General features: G+C 38.8%; 1 protein-coding gene across 35 annotated transcripts in view; it reads left to right on the top strand.

The window, feature by feature from the left end:
• The first annotated feature begins 154 nt into the window (after positions 1 to 154).
• The window catches only part of ZNF207 (zinc finger protein 207), a 40,860-nt gene continuing 23,231 nt past the window's right edge, over positions 155 to 17,783 (top strand). For 21 of the 35 annotated variants that reach the window (XR_015703296.1, XR_015703293.1, XR_015703292.1 and 18 more), the window contains exons 1-13: positions 155 to 340; positions 1,896 to 2,022; positions 2,468 to 2,606; positions 3,222 to 3,392; positions 4,124 to 4,199; positions 4,696 to 4,743; positions 6,978 to 7,048; positions 8,179 to 8,339; positions 9,110 to 9,202; positions 10,387 to 10,629; positions 11,345 to 11,507; positions 11,683 to 12,166; positions 16,406 to 16,460. Coding sequence is in view for 2 of the 35 variants with exons in the window: in XM_087751115.1 (XP_087607241.1) it covers positions 300 to 340; positions 1,896 to 2,022; positions 2,468 to 2,606; positions 3,222 to 3,392; positions 4,124 to 4,199; positions 4,696 to 4,743; positions 6,978 to 7,048; positions 8,179 to 8,339; positions 9,110 to 9,202; positions 10,387 to 10,629; positions 11,345 to 11,507; positions 11,683 to 11,843 (1,494 nt within the window). In the remaining 33 variants the exon portion in view is untranslated. Of the gene's footprint in view, positions 341 to 1,895; positions 2,023 to 2,467; positions 2,607 to 3,221; positions 3,393 to 4,123; positions 4,200 to 4,695; positions 4,744 to 6,977; positions 7,049 to 8,178; positions 8,340 to 9,109; positions 9,203 to 10,386; positions 10,630 to 11,344; positions 11,508 to 11,682; positions 12,432 to 15,866; positions 16,012 to 16,405; positions 16,461 to 17,783 lie in introns of those variants that run through there. The other 14 variants (XR_015703298.1, XR_015703297.1, XR_015703295.1 and 11 more) reach the window with 10 other exon arrangements.

Genomic DNA, 17,783 nt, shown 5'->3' with positions numbered 1-17,783 from the left:
ACGACTCCGACGGCCGCCCGCCACGGCGGCTGGGACAAAATGGCGGCCGGGCGCCCCACGAGGCACGACGGGAGAGCCCAAGGGGCGGTGGGGGCAGCCGGAGCCCGTCACGTGGGCAGCCCCCGCCCGCCGCGCCGCGGTGCATGCTGGGAGCTCGGAGGCGGTGGGGCCAGGAGGACCGTGGCGGCCATTTTGTGTCTGCTTCGCTCGCCTCTGTGGAGAGGCCGGTGTGGGCGTTGCGGCTGAGGAGGGAAGAGCTCGGCTGTCTCCTTTCAGTGTAGGTCGGGGGCGCCGCCGCCATGGGCCGTAAGAAGAAGAAGCAGCTGAAGCCTTGGTGCTGGTATCCTTCTGTGTGGGACGCGGCGGCTGTGGGGAGCTGGGTGGGGGAGGGGAGCGGCCTGGCCCGGTCGGGTCTCTGTCGCGTCCTGTCCTATTCTGCGCCCGCATCCTCGCTGTCTTGGGACGGGGCTTTTTCCTTGTCTCCACCCCCGTTACGGTTTGGCTTCGTGCTTGGTCCTGTTCCGTTTCTGTGCTCTTCTGCGTGGGGATGGGGCCTGGTCCGTGCCCTTCCTCTGCTTCCGTCCCTCCTCCCCAACCCCGCGGCCTAGTCTGCCCGCTCTCGCCTGCCTCGCTTGAGGCCTCAGCCTCACTTCCCATCCGTAAACCGCTGTCCCTGGAGCTCCTGTGGCCAGGCCCGGCGGGACTGCCGAGATCGCGGGGAAAATGGAGAACGGTCTTTATCCCCCCGAGGGGTAGAATGTCAACGGAAGAAAACCCTGTCTCTGATAAGTACAGTTCAAGCAGAAGTGGGGCAGATGTGGTTAAAAGAGACCTTTTGAAAACTTTCTTTTTTTCTGGGGGGGGCTGGGGGTGTGTGGGTTCAGATTTCTAATTGCTGCATCAAAGTCACGTACAATTTCTCAGTGTCCAGAAATACCGGTGGATTTTTCTTTGATTACTCTTTCACAATCTGCTTTTTGTTGGGCAAGTGATTGCAGATTTACCTTTTCTCTAAAATGTTTCTCCCCAATCTAACATTGTCTAATAAAAGAATTTATAAGCTGCTTTGAGATCTTTTACCGTTTTATGTTGGAAGGCATCTGTGCTTCTATTGTAGGTATTAATATGTTTCAAGTTTTGGTTGAAGTGAGGGACACGTGTTAACAAGGAACAGCTAATAAATAACAAATATGTATTTGTCTCGCTTAGGAAGATGTGTTTGAAGTGTTTGCTGAAATACTGATGCTGACCTGCAGAAAGGAAATTGTAGTTTGCTTCTTCTGTCACATAGGTGTCCAGAAAGATCTTCGCTTACAGTGTTTCTGTTTAAAAACGGATAATTCTTTAACTACCACAGCAAATTATTTGGTGTCATAAGAATTGGTAGCTGGATAACTGAAAAAGGAAAGAAATTTTTAACTAAAACCGTTGTTCTCTTTTATAAATGTTAGCTACTGGTACCTGTTATTAAATAGGCACTTCTAAGTACTTAGCATCACTTCCCTTTCGTGGATTTCAAGTCTATTTCTTCTTTAATGCTTTAGCAACTTTATTTTAATCTACACCTATGCAGAGAGGGAATGAGTCCACTTAGAAATAACTAGGACTTCAAAGGCATGTGTCAAAGAATATGGAATCAAGTGATGATTCTGATTGCGTGCATGCATCTTGCCAGTTTTGTACCTATCTGAAGAGGGAAATGCTGGGTGGTATGAGGGGGAGGTTTGGTTTTAGACATGCATGAAATATTTGTCATACTTGGAATGCTCAGAGATGCTTCCTATGCCTTTTTTTTTTTTTTTTTTTTTAGGGAAAATCACAATGATGCTAATTAGCTTAGTGTTTTACTGAAGGTCACTTTCAGGACTGAATGTTTCCTTAACAGTCTTCAATAGGTATTGTAACCGGGATTTTGATGATGAAAAAATCCTTATACAGCATCAAAAAGCAAAGCACTTTAAATGCCATATATGTCATAAGAAACTGTATACAGGACCTGGTTTAGCTATACATTGCATGCAGGTAAGAAGTTTTACACTTACATAAGCTTTTTTTATCGTTATCTAAAATTGGAATTAATCGTGAACTTAAAAAGGTAGGGGTTTGGGGGCTTCCAGGGTCTTAAAAACAGATGAGAAGACGACAGCAGTGGTCTGTTTCCAGAACAGGAGTCCTGCTGTGTCAGCAGTCATATGGAGAGTATGCAGTAGAGATCTCTGCTGTCATTTTTGGGGTGTAGGAGGAGTGAAGGAATTGTATTGTCTTGGTGTTCAGAAGACAAGTTTATATAAACTGGGTTTAGAAGCTAATAGTAGCTAACAGTGATTAGGAAGCACATATCAAGAAAATGCTTGGCCAGAGAGATTCTTCCCATAAAGGATGTTCCTTTTGTATCTTGACACTGGCTGAAGAACACATAGAATCTAAGCTGAATTGTGGTCCGGAGGAATTTTTTTTTTTTCTTTAGGTACATAAAGAAACAATAGATGCTGTTCCAAATGCTATTCCTGGAAGAACAGACATTGAACTGGAAATCTATGGCATGGAAGGCATTCCAGAAAAAGATATGGAGGAACGGAGGAGGTTACTTGAACAAAAAACTCAGGGTAAAGTATAATCTAGCTAGTTATCTGTTATTTCCCTAGTCTGTTTCTTGCTGATACTAAGCTGTGTGATACAGGTCGTACTTCTCAGAAGAGAAAGGGTTGGGTTTCATGCATTCTGTAACTGCAGCTCTAGACATTTGCCAGTCATGTAGAAGGTTGAGAGATATTTTTCTTCTGTTCAGAAGTAGCTGTATGCCAGTGCAGCTGCAACAATTACCTAATGACTATGGGGATGGCGATTTTACTTTTGAGGGTAAGGGGAGAAAAGGCCAGGGGTGATACAAGCCTGATGATGCCCAATACTTAGATTTCTGTGCTATTTAAGTATACACTTGTTTGAACTGCTTTGGTTTATGCTGGACAGCATGAGACACATGAAGGAGGACCCCCGTTTATATTGAGGGTCATTGCAGCATGAGTCACTTTCCTTCCCTTTACTATTTGTACGTATAGGTAGGCTCACATAGTCTTTCTTCTTTGTAATCTATGAATTTTTGAACATGCTTATAAGATTTGAATCTTATTATTTTCGTTCCAGCTAGAATACCCCAGATAAAATGAATTTCATAGAATATAATTTGCCTTCAGTTTGACCATATACATTGTACTCTTTAGCAGAGAGCCAGAAAAAGAAACAACAGGATGATTCTGATGAGTATGAAGATGATGAATCTGCGGCTTCAACTTCATTTCAACCCCAGCAAGTTCAGCCGCAGCAGGGGTACATTCCCCCGATGGCGCAGCCAGGTTTGCCTCCTGTGCCAGGTGCACCAGGGATGCCTCCAGGTAAGATGGTGTTTGAAGCTAGTTACTGAAAAGCTGAGTAGAAACACAAATTGCTGCTTGTATGCTGGAATAATAATCTGCCCTTTCTAACACTGGGTGTTAGAGGTCACAAAATAGTTTTGTGAGGTGCACATAAGCAGTTTCTTCTTGGTGTTTTTTTTTTTCCTTCCCCCATTTTGTGTGTGCGCACCCATCTTCCTTTGTGAAGTGGATTAAGATGCCTAATGCTTGTGTCTAGATTGAAGGAGTGTTAATATGGTACTAAGACAGATTAGTACTTTAAACGTAAGTCTACCAGTGATATTTGCTTGTGGTATTTTGTTGCAAGATCTTGGAAACAGGGCAGAATGGCTGCCATATATCTAGAGACTGCTAACAAAGAACAGACAGTTTATACACAGGCCACAAATATATTGAGGAAAGAATTTCAATCAGTGACATTGAGTGAAAACTGGTCTCTTCTCATATTTTCTGTAATGATAATGCATGTTCTTTGGAGACTGCTCAGAAAATTTACAGTCGTGCAGGACTGAGAACAATGAATCAAAGTCAGATTTGCAGGTAGTCTTTATATTGTGTTGTTTGTAGGCAGTGTTATTTCAAAAAACAATCTTAGAGCTTCCTGTAAAGCATTTATCCATTAGTCTAAATAATTTAGATAAATTTATTAGGTGAGATTTGTTAGCAACTATGTGTTGTTGGAGTTGTTTAAAACTTATTCTTCTTTTAAGGTATACCACCATTAATGGCAGGTGTTCCACCTATGATGCCTGGAATGCCTCCAGTTATGCCTGGAATGCCACCTGGGTGAGTAGCAAGAAAGACTTAATATTACATGTTCATACTGTGCATTTTAAACTGTCACAGAAAAAGTAAAGCTAATTAGAAATATGTTCATAGGAACCTGTCAACTCTGTAACCTTAATGTTAAGGCTAACCAAAGAACTGGATGGCTGTAAACCAACATTAAAAATATGGCCAAACTGTGAGTTTATGTATAAAGTATGTTGCCTTTCTCCTAACTGTATTGAGTAGTAGTATTATAAGAATGTAAAGTTTTGTTGTGTTGGTTTAGAGCCTTCTGTGAACCACTGTTTCTTTGTGTATTGCACATATGTTGTGCATCTGGTTATCAGTCATCAACCTAACAGGAAAAAAATGCTGGATAGTTTAAATTTTTCTTGTATTTTGGGCAAAAGTAAGATGTTGGTTTTTATGCTTGTTTGGGGTTGACACCATACCCTATCAAAATGTGTTTGGAAAATCACAGTTAGATTTTTGATTTTGTCATAAATTTTCACAGATTACATCAACAGAGAAAATACATGCAGTCATTTTGTGGTGGAAACATGTAAGCATCTCATTAATGTAATTCTAGGTACATTCATTATGCCATTTTATGTCATGTTTTTGATAAGCTTGAAATTGTTTTACTGAACACCTCTGAATATTGCCTGAGAATTTGGGGAAAATGTCTAGTTAGGTTTTGTTATTGTATAATATCTGAAGTTTTTGTGCTTTATCTAAATGAATATTACAAAATTGTATGTTATGAGAAATGCATTCTACAAAATATTAATTAAATAGATGCTTAGGGACTTATAACCTCTCTTGAACCAGAGTACAGTTCCATGTGCTCGACCCTTTACATCCTTGTTTATGTAGGACATACTACAGGAACTTTGCTGCTAAGTTTTAAAGCTCACTGAGGTAAAAGGTTGTTCTCTTTTGAGACATAAATGTTGTTTTAACAGTCTTTGAATTTAAAAATCCTGTCATAGCCGAACATCTTGTGGATGCTTATCATGACTGTAGCTTTTCTGGGTGGAAGCTGAACAGAATTTTGTCAGGCTTGCTGGTGCTTAGTCCTCCTTAAACTCTTTGTTAACTTCAGGTGAACGTAATGTCATCTAGTAAAAGATACAAAATAATTTGCCAAAAATTCAGTGCACTTCCACTTTGGTGAAATTTTAGGGGAGGGGGGTGATGTTACATTACGTTTTTACCTAGTTCAATCTAAAATTTTGTTTACTTAACCTGATGATAATTTGTTTAAAAATGAGCAAAGAAGAATTAGGACTTAGGAAGCAACTTTGTTTTTAGTGTGACACTAGTTCTAACGCTATCCCTGCAGTTTCTCAGAAAGTCATCTTTCTGGTGGCAGCAGGCAGCGAGCATCCAGCACTTATTTTTGGGTCTAACAGAGAGTTGTCAAAATGGGTGGCAAGTCTGACTTTGCCTTCTCCAGCTGTTAACCCAGAAAAGGGGTGACAGTACTGTGTTCCCAGTCATTACTGCTTCTGTATTGGTTGTTCCTTTTGTAGCAGTCATAGACAAGTTGAGAATAAAAATAAGACCGGGTAGCAGTTTGCTTTGCAGAATGAATGCTCCCCTGTTTATGGTGACCTGTTTTGATTTTGAAACGGCAATGGTGAAGGTTTCTTGACTTTATTGTATGAATAGAAACTGCTTCTTAGTGGGGTTTTGGTGTGCGCTTGGCTGTTCTGTATCTGCTTATCTTGCTAACTAAAGTAATAAGCATTCCTTTATTTTGTTTCTCTAATTCAGCTCTAAATGTCTGGAAAAGTTTAAGCAAACTTAAGCTACACTTAGTTTGTTCCCTGTAAAGGAATCGTGTATATTCATCTATAGCTTCCCAGTGTAAAAGCACTTAGTGTTGTAGACAGCTTATTTTTTATGGCATTGTGGCCCTGTGCAGGAGGAATTTGCTTATATTAAGGGTTGTATGTATAGTTTAGATGGGGAACATGTATTAATTTGTAGTGTGGTTTAGTAGATAAGGATTAAAGGAGTCATTTAGATGCCACCTTTCTGTTAGGAAATACAGACCAATTTTTTTTTCTCCAGGTATCAGTAGTGAGGTACCCAAACATGTTTTTAATATGAAAGAAAAATATGCCATAATAAGGACTTCTCATTTAAAAAAAAAAATTAAAATCCCATTTTTCTATCCTTAGCATAGGGAGTATTTAATGTAATTGAAACTCCAGAAGCTTTCTTATCCTCTGGTCTCTGCTCTGCTTTTAACAGTATTTTGTGGATTGTTTTACAGATTTGGGTTGTCTGCAGTTCACTAGAGAAAGGAGAATATATTAAAATAGTATGAGGGTGCTATAACCGCAAATAGACTTGTGATGTCATTAAGGAGTAATAGCAGATGTACAGCGATTTTAGCGTGACTGGAGTTAGCTGGTTTTCCTACTTTCAAATTTTCTGAGTGCACTAATATCAGGTTCTTGGAACACTCTGCTGAAACTAGTAGCCTGAAATAGATTTCAAGAGAGACACCAGTTCTGGAAATCTGACAATAGTGGAAGTGAAAGCTTGAGGAATTAAAGTTCAAGCAAAAAGTGTTTGGGGGTTTCCCAGGGTATTTTTGGTAGTGGTGTTTGTTTTCTTTTTGTGGAAAACCATTTCTAACTGGAGTCAGCTGGTTTTGAATTGCCTCTGTTGAGAGCTTCTTGAAATTATTTACCGTATTTTTTTATCTAATACAGGTATGTGCCAATTGTCTTAAGAGTTTATCATGAGTGTTCATACCAGTGCTCATTTTCTGTTTAATAGGATGATGCCGATGGGTGGAATGATGCCTCCTGGGCCAGGAATACCACCTCTTATGCCTGGTATGCCACCAGGTAGGTCAGAGTTGTCAAACTCATACTATGGTGAGAGTTAAATTATATTTATTTATTTCTGCTGAGATTTAGGGTTTACATAAAGAATATACAGACTTACACCACCACCTTGGTGTGGATTGATTACCACAGAAGCCACTCTTGTGCACAGGTGAAGGGGTTGATTCATGGTTTTTTATTATAAATAATTATTTCTGTTCAGTACCATTGTGAAGATAAAAAAATAGAATATAGGTTTCTCTTCCTATTGCACTTTCTCTGGCTTTTCTGTTGCCTAGTCTCTCTTCATCCCTTTTTTAATGTCTGTGCCTGCAGCTGGAGAACCGTAATGATTGAAAATGCTGTGGGAAATGAGAAATACTCAAGTAATGAACCTGCTGTGTGAAGAAACTAACTGGGATTTTGGTCTCTTACCATAGCTAGAAGTTTCTTGAACTTGTGCAGCTCTTAAGCAGCCTTAAGTTCTGAGGGTGTTCCACCTCACCAGCAACTATGCTGTGATGGCTTGAGATTTGCTGGTTTGCCCGCATTTCTCACGGGGGGAGGAGGCAAGTCACTAGGACAGTTGCAGCCTCGTTCTGCTGCACAGTAATATGATGGAACCCATGTGAGCTGTTAACTTACCGTCTCTGAACCTCTCCTAGAGCCCCGCACGTATGAAGTGCATGTATTGGGATGACAGGCTACAAAAAGTTCAGTGTGCTGAAGACACCCAGCAAAGCTGATCTGTGTTTCAGTCAAAGTTCTGATGCCATTCATAATTGCTGCATCTTTTGGATTGTGTAACAGTGTTGTCCATGTGCTTGGCAGCATAGGCACAGTGTGTTGGAAACAGTTAGTGCATTAATTGCATTGATGTATTGAGAGCGTAAACTTCATCATTGAAGCGCTAGTAGAAAACACAACTTAATTCAGTATCGCTCTGAAGCGTTTGAGGTTACTGCCTATGCGTGGACATTTATTGGTGACTGCTGGCATTACTCTTTATCATGTTTTATTTTACTATTGCCTTAAAAATACATTTTCCTTGGGGAAGACTTTGTTCTAAGGAACACTGTGAACAGAATCCTCTAAAGGAGTATTCTTGCTTCCTTCAGCCTGATTTGTTACCAGTTCTTTGTGGTTTGTAGGTATGCCACCGCCTGTTGGGCCTCGTCCTGGGATGCCTCCCATGACGCAAGCACAGCCTGTTACAGCACCGGGCATTCTTAACAGACCTCCAGCTCCTGCTGCATCGGCACCTACCCCCCAGCCTCCAGTTACTAAACCACTCTTCCCAAGTGCGGGGCAGGTAAGGTATCTCATAGCCTGGAATCGATTGTTATATTCCTCAAGTTGCCACTATCTCAGCAGTGTCTATTCTTTATTATTGAGGAGGCCCGAGAAGCGACTGGTTAAGTTTCTTGCTTGTGTGGATTCTTAAGTTTAATTCAGTGTAGTGCTTGAATGAATTTTAAAAGATTCTTTTGTTTGTCTTGTAACAGCCATGAAACCAGACAGAAGTTCTGTAAGCACATGGGGAAGAAGGGAGTAGCCAAAACACTTCTTTCTTTAATCCCTTTAGTTTGTCGTTTATAAGGATGCTTTGGGTGGGTGAAGGGATGTGTTAGTCAGCTACAGGAATCTGATTGCATAGAACTTTACCTAAAATTTCTAAAGTATAAATCTTGACATGGCTTGTTCTCTCCTGTTCTTTTCATAATGGGCTGTCTACCCATAGATGGACTAATTTATTCTATAGTCTTGTTAAACTGGCTAAATTTTGCCTGAAGTAGGAGGGCTTTTTACTTCAAAAAGTTTAGGAGTGAGTTAAGGTAGTAAAAATTCGTTTAAATGTTTTGGGGAGGGAAGTGGGGAATTGATAGCGGCTTGTGACCTCTAGCCTTGCAGAAACCTTCATAGTGTACTATTTGCATTTTGGACTTCTGCAGGGAAGATACTCGTTTACAAAACCACAGTCCTTTCATAAGGAAGGGCTTAGCATAAGAAATCCTTTCATCTGGATACTTTCCACCCATTTGTTTGGAGACTTTTCACTGTTTCCTTTCTTTTATGCTACAGATGGGGACACCTGTCACAAGCTCAAGTACAGCTTCCTCCAATTCAGAAAGTCTGTCAGCATCTTCTAACGCTCTGTTTCCTAGCACAGCACAAGTACGCAGGAAGTCACAGTTAAAAACAAATTGCTTTGCAACTTAACCCTTTGGACCGTTCCATAAAACCTTAAATTGACTAAACATCTTCAGATAATTTCTGTTACGTGCCTGATTATGTTTAGCTGGTCAAACTGCAGAGTCCTTGATTGCGAGTTGCATCTTACTAGAAATAAGCATGTCAAAGTGCCCAATTTTTCTTAGTGTGAAAGAATGAAATGTTACATCCTGGTTCTAAAGGGTTAAAAAAGCATGAAAGCAGTTAAATGCATTTTAGTGGGCAGTGGTTAGCTTGATGCATGGTGAAGGCTTTTTAGTTTATGTTGTTTAATATGGTACATCATAATGTAGGGAATTTCATAATTTGCATCATGTGCAAAAAATTGAAATGTTTTGATTGGAAAGTTCAGATAATTGTAAATGTACAGTGGCTAGAAACAAAAGCATTCTCTCGTAACTAAAGCTTGCTTTGGAGATTGCTGCATCTTCAGAGAAGGTGCCTGGTAAAGCAAACTTTTCTTGTCTAACAGTTTTAAGAAAAAAGTAAGACAGATGAGATGCTGGAATCTGTAGTGGACCTCATATCTGCCTTCAGTTGATTCTTCATTCACACGTGAGATTTAAGATCTATAGAGAGACATAGTACTTTGTGGAAATATTGCAGTATTTTTATAGAGATAATGCTTAAGACAAAAAACCCTGACACAATAGAACTTTCTTAAGTATTTGATAAAACATTTCTTAAATACCTAATTTTAATGAATACTAACATTTTGAGCTGTACTCTAAACTAATGGTTGCTAAAGTATGCTAATAATTTAGTGAGAGAACGATGAATTTATACTTACAGGCTCTTAACTAAACAGTGATTCAGGAAAGATTTAGACATTTACCAAACTCAGTACTTAAGATAAAAATTTTGATAGTGATTTTTTTTGTTGTTGTTCCTTTTTTTCTAGTTGTGGCTTTTGACCTGCAAATTCTAGACTTTCCTCTGTGTGTGTGTGTGTATATGGGGTTTATTTTGTCTTGTTTTCAGTTGCTCTAGTATGTGATCAAGCTGAACTTTACTTTTGTCAAGCTTGTTTTGATTATGTATCTTACTGGAAGGTTTCAGAGATCTAACAGGCATCATTTTTCTTACGCTTTGAGAAATAAATATTGATTTATCTCTGTATTTCACAGGCTGCAGCAGCTGTTCCAGGTCCAGTTGGTACCGATTTCAAACCTTTGAATTCTACACCTGCAACAACAACAGAACCCCCAAAACCTACATTCCCTGCTTACACACAGTCTACAGCCTCAACCACTAGCACGACAAACAGTACTGCAGCTAAACCAGCTACATCTATAACAAGTAAGCCTGCTACCCTCACAACAACCAGTGCAACCAGTAAGTTGATCCATCCAGATGAGGATATATCACTGGTAAGTTAAAATATTTTCATTGTCTTACTGAAAAATGCGATTTATGGTGATATGGCTGATCAAATAGAATTTCTCCTGCATTATGCATATTTTTATAACAGTGAGAGTGCAGACTGTACAGAATTAATGTAACGGAACCATGCCTTGAGAAAACTTCAGTTGCAAAGTAATGACTGGCATATTGCAACGGTCCTGCTGCAGATCTAAGCCTTATTTTTGGTGGTGTTAGGAGATTACTCAACCCAAAATATAATTTGGACTTCTCCCGCATATGACTTAAGCTTGAAGTTAGATAGACCTAATGAGCGTAGGACAAAAGCCTTAACAGTTTGAAGTGGTCCTGGTGCTGTTACAGCAGTCAGAAATGGGATTTATGGCTAAAACAAATGAACGTTAATTTCAGTTCAGATATCTTTTAGATTTGTGTTTGGCTTTTTTGTCTCAACTTGCCATGAGGAAAAGGCTTTCTTCAGCTGAGAGAGGAGGAGAATTTGTGTTGTGTGCAAAATGCTAGACTGGCCAGTATTAATACTTTTTGAAGGAAGGGGGGAAAATCCAAATGCTGCTGTGTAATGTTACTGGTAGCAGTCTTTGAACTTGTAAGGTAGTTGAAATAGTTTAGTGCCTGTAATCTGTTTTGTTACACTTTTATTTCCTTTGCTTTTGGTGAGTTTTAGCCTTACAATGTGTTATGGTTGTCTGTTCCTGGTTTTAGGAAGAGAGAAGGGCACAGCTGCCTAAATATCAGCGTAATCTTCCTCGCCCAGGACAAGCTTCCTTGGGTAATCCACCAGTTGGACCAATCGGAGGTATGATGCCACCACAGCCAGGAATTCCTCCACAACAACAAGGAATGAGACCTCCCATGCCACCTCATGGTAATCATAAGTTTCCCAGCTTTGTTTTCTTGAAAAGATTTGTCTTTGCTATAAACTTTTGTAAAACTTGAAGTGGCATATACTGGCGGGTGGGTGAGGCTTTTCAGAAGATGCGACTGCTGTCCATTATTTAAAAAAAAAAATATTCTTTGCATCTTAAATGTTCTGTTTATAGGTCAGTATGGTGCTCATCACCAGGGCATGCCAGGATATCTTCCTGGAGCGATGCCTCCATATGGTCAGGGACCTCCGATGGTGCCCCCTTACCAAAGTGGACCTCCTCGACCCCCAATGGGAATGAGACCTCCTGTAATGTCGCAAGGTGGCCGCTACTGATGCTACTACACACACTCTAATAGGTTTGGAGATTAAACCTTTTCTCATCTTGTGCTGTTAATATAGCAGAGCTTCCGTCAATTAAGGCTTCATTGTGACTTTAAAAAAATAAGTATCTTCCCACATGCAAGGAGCTATTGGACATTCTTATTTTACACGGGAAAAATTATTTGGAATAATAACAGGAACTTTTCCTGATGTTGCAATTTATACTGTATGGCTTCTTTTTCATGTTTCATCTAGGTTTTTAGAAGTGAAGTATAGTAAATATGGTTCGTTAAATTGTGAAGGCGCTGGAATTACATGAACATACCACCTTAAAGGCAAGTTCTGTAACATTATGTTGCTCTTTGTGAAATGATGCCTTCACAGCACTTCAAGTGCTGTTGGACTTCATGTCCCCAACATAGTTTGGTGAGGGCTGTAACTGTTCCCAACTACTTGTACATTTAAGTCTGAACTTGTAACAATATTTAATGTATTTAGAGTTCCTCCTGTTTCAGGGTTTAAGTAAACTGACCCACTAAGGTCGTGTGACTTTTCTGTACTGTTATAAACTTCATTGTAATAAAAGAAGAGAAAAATTTATATGCCTTTTTATTCGTGACCAGCTGTGGACAACTGCCTGAAAGGTTTGTACAGATGCATGCCATGGTAGCTATTGGTGTAATGAACACAATTATTGGTGCTGTTTTGATAAAATCTGAATTCCTTGTTCTAAAATTAAGTCACTCCTTAGCTGCACGTCTGAGAAGACAAAGACCTGTACACTTATTAACTGACTCCTCAAAAATGAGGCTGCAGGAGGCACATCTTAACTCTTGGTTGTAACTTCTCTTAATGCTTATGTTTCTTTATTTGTGCTTTCTTGTCCTCAATAAATTTTAAATGATTTCTAGTTCTGGCACTTACTTGTAGGATGTAAAAGTGATTTTAAGAGGCATCCTAGTGCCAGATGTGTCCTGTTAGTTCATTCTTCGACTGACTTTTTAATGTGCAAATGCATAGGAATTTCAGGAGCCTTTTAGATGAAGATTTCTAGAAGCTTAGGTGCATGTCACATGGGTGAGTGACTTCCAGTTGATGTTGTATTGAAGTTGACCTGCAAAAGAGAAAAAGTAGCTTGACCACCTTCTCAGTGTATAAAAGAGACAGAGGGGGCAAGAGTAATACGTTATATGCTGTATTTTTACCTTAAATGTTCGGAATTTCAGATCTCAACAGAGTCTAAAAGATGAACCATCTGTTGTGTGCTATGATCAGGTGTTAGCCGGCTGAGTTTCTTGAGCCATTTAATGGAAGCATCTAGAGTAAGAGACCTTTTTATCAGTTCTCCTAATTACAGTTATCAAAGAGAGGTCTTCCCCATATGAATTAGTCTTTTTATCTGTTACTAAGAGTACGAGTGATAAATTACTGTCAAGGTTGTAATTCCCTTAATGTCTAACATCGCTGTATTAGTGTGCTATATTTCTGAATGAGAATGAAAATGTAGAGTGAGACTTTTTGGAAGGAAGGGAAGTGAGAGCTTCCCTGGTCTCTTCACAACAGGGTAAAAAAGGAGTGGTGAATTTTTCATTTGCAGGTCAACTTTAAATACATGCTCCAGCCTCAAGCCTTATCTGTGCAATTTAATTTATGGGGATATCTCCTGTTTCAGGGGAGGTTAGAAAGATTATCAGCATTTTTGTGTCAGTTTATGTTCCATAGATGTTTTTGTTGATGGTGGAGTTTTTTCACTTAATTATAATACTGAGCATTATGGCTCTATTTCTTGAAAGTCTTGGGGTTTTTTAGCTGCACTGAAGTACTTCGTGTGGCTGTATTCTGTACTGTCTTAATAGTCCAGAAATACAGTACAGCTAAAATACTACATTGTCTCTCAGCTTCAAACTTGGGGTCACGGAATGGCTCATAAAAGCACTGGAGCATCCAGTACACTCTTAATTACAGCTGAATGGCCTTAGTTTAACCGTTAAGAATTATCAGGCACTTTTTCTGAAGTGTTTATCAGTTCTAAGACCATAACTCCAAGCCTCTGTTGAGAAGCAGTTCTCTCTGATCACTGGTATCTGCTGATCACCTGTCAGATGTGCAGTATTTGGCTTGCAAATGTGCTGAGTGGGCCTTGATGTCAGATCTTTTGTTAGCTCTTCATCTTGCTTTATACATAAGTCTCTAACAGATAAAACTGTTTTGCTTAGGCAATGCTTTTATACTCTGGTTTTCTTCTGTTTGTCTAATAAGGATAATTACAAAACACTGGAGAGATTTTTACAGTGTCTTACATTCATCCTTTTTGTAATACTACACATAAAATTCATACATTATAAATTGATTTTAACTTGTCCTTTTAAAACTATAGAACTTCTTGCTTTCTCTGAAGATCATATTGCTGCTGTTAAGGATGCTTTGCCCTCCTGCCCCTAGTAAAGTAAATACCTTCTCCCTTTGGTGTCTTTCTGTAACGCATTGGTGTGTTGTTTTCAGACCCCTACTTTTCCTGGGATAAATACTTGAAAACCTTCCTGCATGTACTGTTAACTCAGCATATTCTGCAAGTTGTTTTAATTAATGAAGAGTTTCCCTTTTTTAAGTAGTGAATGTCTCATTGTTCCAATAATAGTACCATTTTGTAGCTATTACTACACAGACTCATAGCTTGGACGCATTTTAAGATTGAACTTTCCTTAGTAGTAACGTTATGATAATCCCTCAACTAAGTACTGCCACATATTATTCATATGATACTCTAATATTAATCTTCAGCAAGCAGGTGAACAGTTTTTCTGTGATTTTTCACGTGGATACTTCTTTTCCTGCTCCTGTCACTTCTGTGCTATATGAGCTGTCATGTGGCTATCTTTAGTTACTCTTGTGTCTCTTGTGTTGTACTCTTCTGTAAACAGGCGGGTATTTCAGTGCATATGTTGTCTGTTGGTCCCTGACTTCATTTCTTTGGATACTGCTTCTTAATGGTCAGAGAGTTGGATTTATGGTGCATTTTCCCAAAAAGAGGAAAGCTACTTTGAATGTAGTAGTTGCTTATATAAAAAGACTAAGGCTTGGTTTACAGTACAAAGTTTAATCAACATAGTTGTGCCAGCAAAATCCCTAATGTGACGCAGCCATGCAGACAGTTTTTTACTTCTTTTTTACTTACTAGTCTCTCCCTCAAAAGAGATTGCAGACGCTTTTATGATTAGAGAAAAGCATATCTCTCTTATATCTGTGGCAGAACTCTAGTGACACAATTACATAGACAGAAGCTTTGCTTTTCGGTTGTTGCCTAAATTTGCCATGGCAGATCTTACAGTAAAATTAAAGCTTGCAAGTGGATTTTGGTCAATCTTTAAATTGGAATGTAATGCAAATGTTGAATACATAAAAACAGGCTGCATGAAAGTGTTCAGACACAGGTGGGAAAATATGTTTAGCAAAGTATTTAGAATTTATGGCATGTAGCACTTGTTTAAAAGGTTCTAAATTATTTTATGCAGGGTCTCTCAGTATCATTATGAGAGGCTGATCTCATATCTGCTGATTTTTAGAGTAAAAGGGGTGAGACTGGCATGAAAGAACCTTGGAAAAGCCCGGACTAGTTTTTCAGAAGTCTTGATATGACTGTTTTGTACTGCCTTTAGAATATCTTTCTGCCTTTGGCAAAGGTTGCTTTAAATAAAATCTTGAAAATATAGCTGGCTTATGTGGACTAAAAATTTCTTCTTCTGGAATGTTTGGATTTTTTTTTTTTCTTCCACAGATGAGATTTTTAGGTGCTGATAATAGATTTGAGGCTGGGATGTATATGTAATAATTTCAGTGGATAACTTCCTCACTCTGTGCATGCATGGGAGAATATAAACAAGCTTCTAGAAACACATTCAGCTGCATCTGCCTTCTATGGTTTCTGCAATTATTTTAGCATATGAACTCTTGAACAGTACTTACGTAGAACTGTATAACTTACTTAAAACTTGGATAAAATTGAATGGGAATATATAACCTGCAGTTATTTTATAGGATTCAAAGGATTCTGCATACAGGATAAAAAATAAAATACCAAGATTACTTCAGTTTTACAAACAGCAAGAAGGGCATTATGACTCTTCAGTTAAATTGAGACTCTGATATACCAGTCCATGAGCTGGGGCTGCAATTTAAAATGGTAACTAATGACACTTAATAGTAAATGTCTTAATAATTGTACTGGTCTAGCTTCTACATAAATACTAAGGTGAGGGTGAACATTTTCAGTGGCTGATGGAATCTTTAACTCTACTTTTTGTGAACTAGTACAGTAAATACTATCAGTTATGGGAAAAATGCCCCAAGACAACTGACTATGTTCCATTGATCAAGATACAAAGCAAAACAAACTGTCCAATTCAGAAATAGCTACCAACTGTAAAAAGTTTTGTTTGGGCCTAACAAAATAGGTGCAATAGCAGTCATTTTCTTTTGTTTGCTTGATCACTGGAATTTTGTTGACTTTGAATGCATGTCTTTCACTTAATTGGGTCATGTTTTTTCTAAAATTTAAATTTTTCTTCTTCCTATAGCCCTGCCATAGGACAGGCTGAGGCAGAGTCTCAGTGTTGCCCTGTTCAGTCTGAGGCAAGTGGGATTTATTTTATTCATTCTGGGGGCTTTCACAGCTTTATGGCTGTTGGATATTTATGTCCCCAAACTTGCAGCAAGTTTGGTGAAGGCCCCTAAATTTATTTTAATTTAGGTTTTTTATTCTCTTTTGGTAGATGGGCTCTATATTAATATTTATCTTTTTATTATTGTTGTGTTTTTAAGAGTTTTAGGGGGAGGGAACATGTTCTAAGATTTGTTTGGGTACCTTTTCTTTTAATGGAATGCGTTTCTTTCAAGGCTGCTCAGGTAGTCCTTCGGCCACACTGCCCCCCTCCCCCTCTTCCCCTGCATTGCATTTGTGCTATGTTTGTTTTTGGTTTTGGTAATGTGACTTTGTGTAGTCTCTGAGCTAGTGGCATGTAAGTATCAATTACTAATGTTTCCTCTTCTGGGGAGATGTGTCTGTTGAAGTGCTTAAAATACTTAGGTTTTAACTACTAAGTGACATTTACAGTCACAAAATTGTGTAGCCTAAATCACAGAATACAGTTTCCTTGGAGGAGGTTAAGATGTTAATACTGCCGCATATGTGAGCTGCACCACAACAAATATTAATGTAGAGCCCTATGAAGAAATAGAGATTCAAGTTGGTAAAGTAGAATAGAAGAATGAGAAATTGAAGCTGCAGATTTTTCAGTTTGTCACTTTCAGGGAAAACCTTTTCCTCGGTCTCTCACATACACCAAACTTGACAATATTTTGTCTGTTGCAACAGTACAGAAAGTCATAGCGCTTTTTTTGAACCCTTGTGGAATTATGTTGCATATTCAAAATTTGCTTAGGTATATGGTTATCTGAAGTTCCTTCTTTCACACAGTGACTAGCAAAAAATCTACCCTTTGTGAAGAAAAACGAGCTTTAGTGTTGCTGCTCACGCTCTTACAGATATATTGGTTTTGAATGTTTGAGGTTGCTTAAAGACAACTTCAGCTTCAGAAGAACAGGTTTTTGTCCAAGGAGGTCTTGAAGCCTATCAGCAGTGAAATAGAAAATTAACATATGTTGGAGTCAGGTTTTATAACTTTTTTAGATTTTTGAGATATTTTTAAAATTTGTGGTGTTTTTTGATGAGCGTAGCCTGTATTTCATTTCTTTAAGATTTTGCTAAATATTGACCCCTGATGTGATTTCCAGTAATTTTAATTAAAGGATAGAGTTGTAATTCTTAACTTAGTTACAAGAGTGGATTTCACATTCCTGTTGTACTCTTCTTTGTTTGTACTCTGCCCTTTGCATTTTTCCTGTAAAAGGCCCCCCCAGATCATCTAGTCTGACTGGAAAATTGACATGTCTTCT

This window comes from Nipponia nippon, unplaced genomic scaffold (assembly GCF_047370975.1).
Source record: "Nipponia nippon isolate SJK-2023a ecotype South Korea unplaced genomic scaffold, ASM4737097v1 scaffold_14, whole genome shotgun sequence".
NCBI lineage: Eukaryota > Metazoa > Chordata > Aves > Pelecaniformes > Threskiornithidae > Nipponia > Nipponia nippon.
Note: the sequence above shows the minus strand (reverse complement) of the source record. Positions and strands in the feature narration are given on the sequence as shown.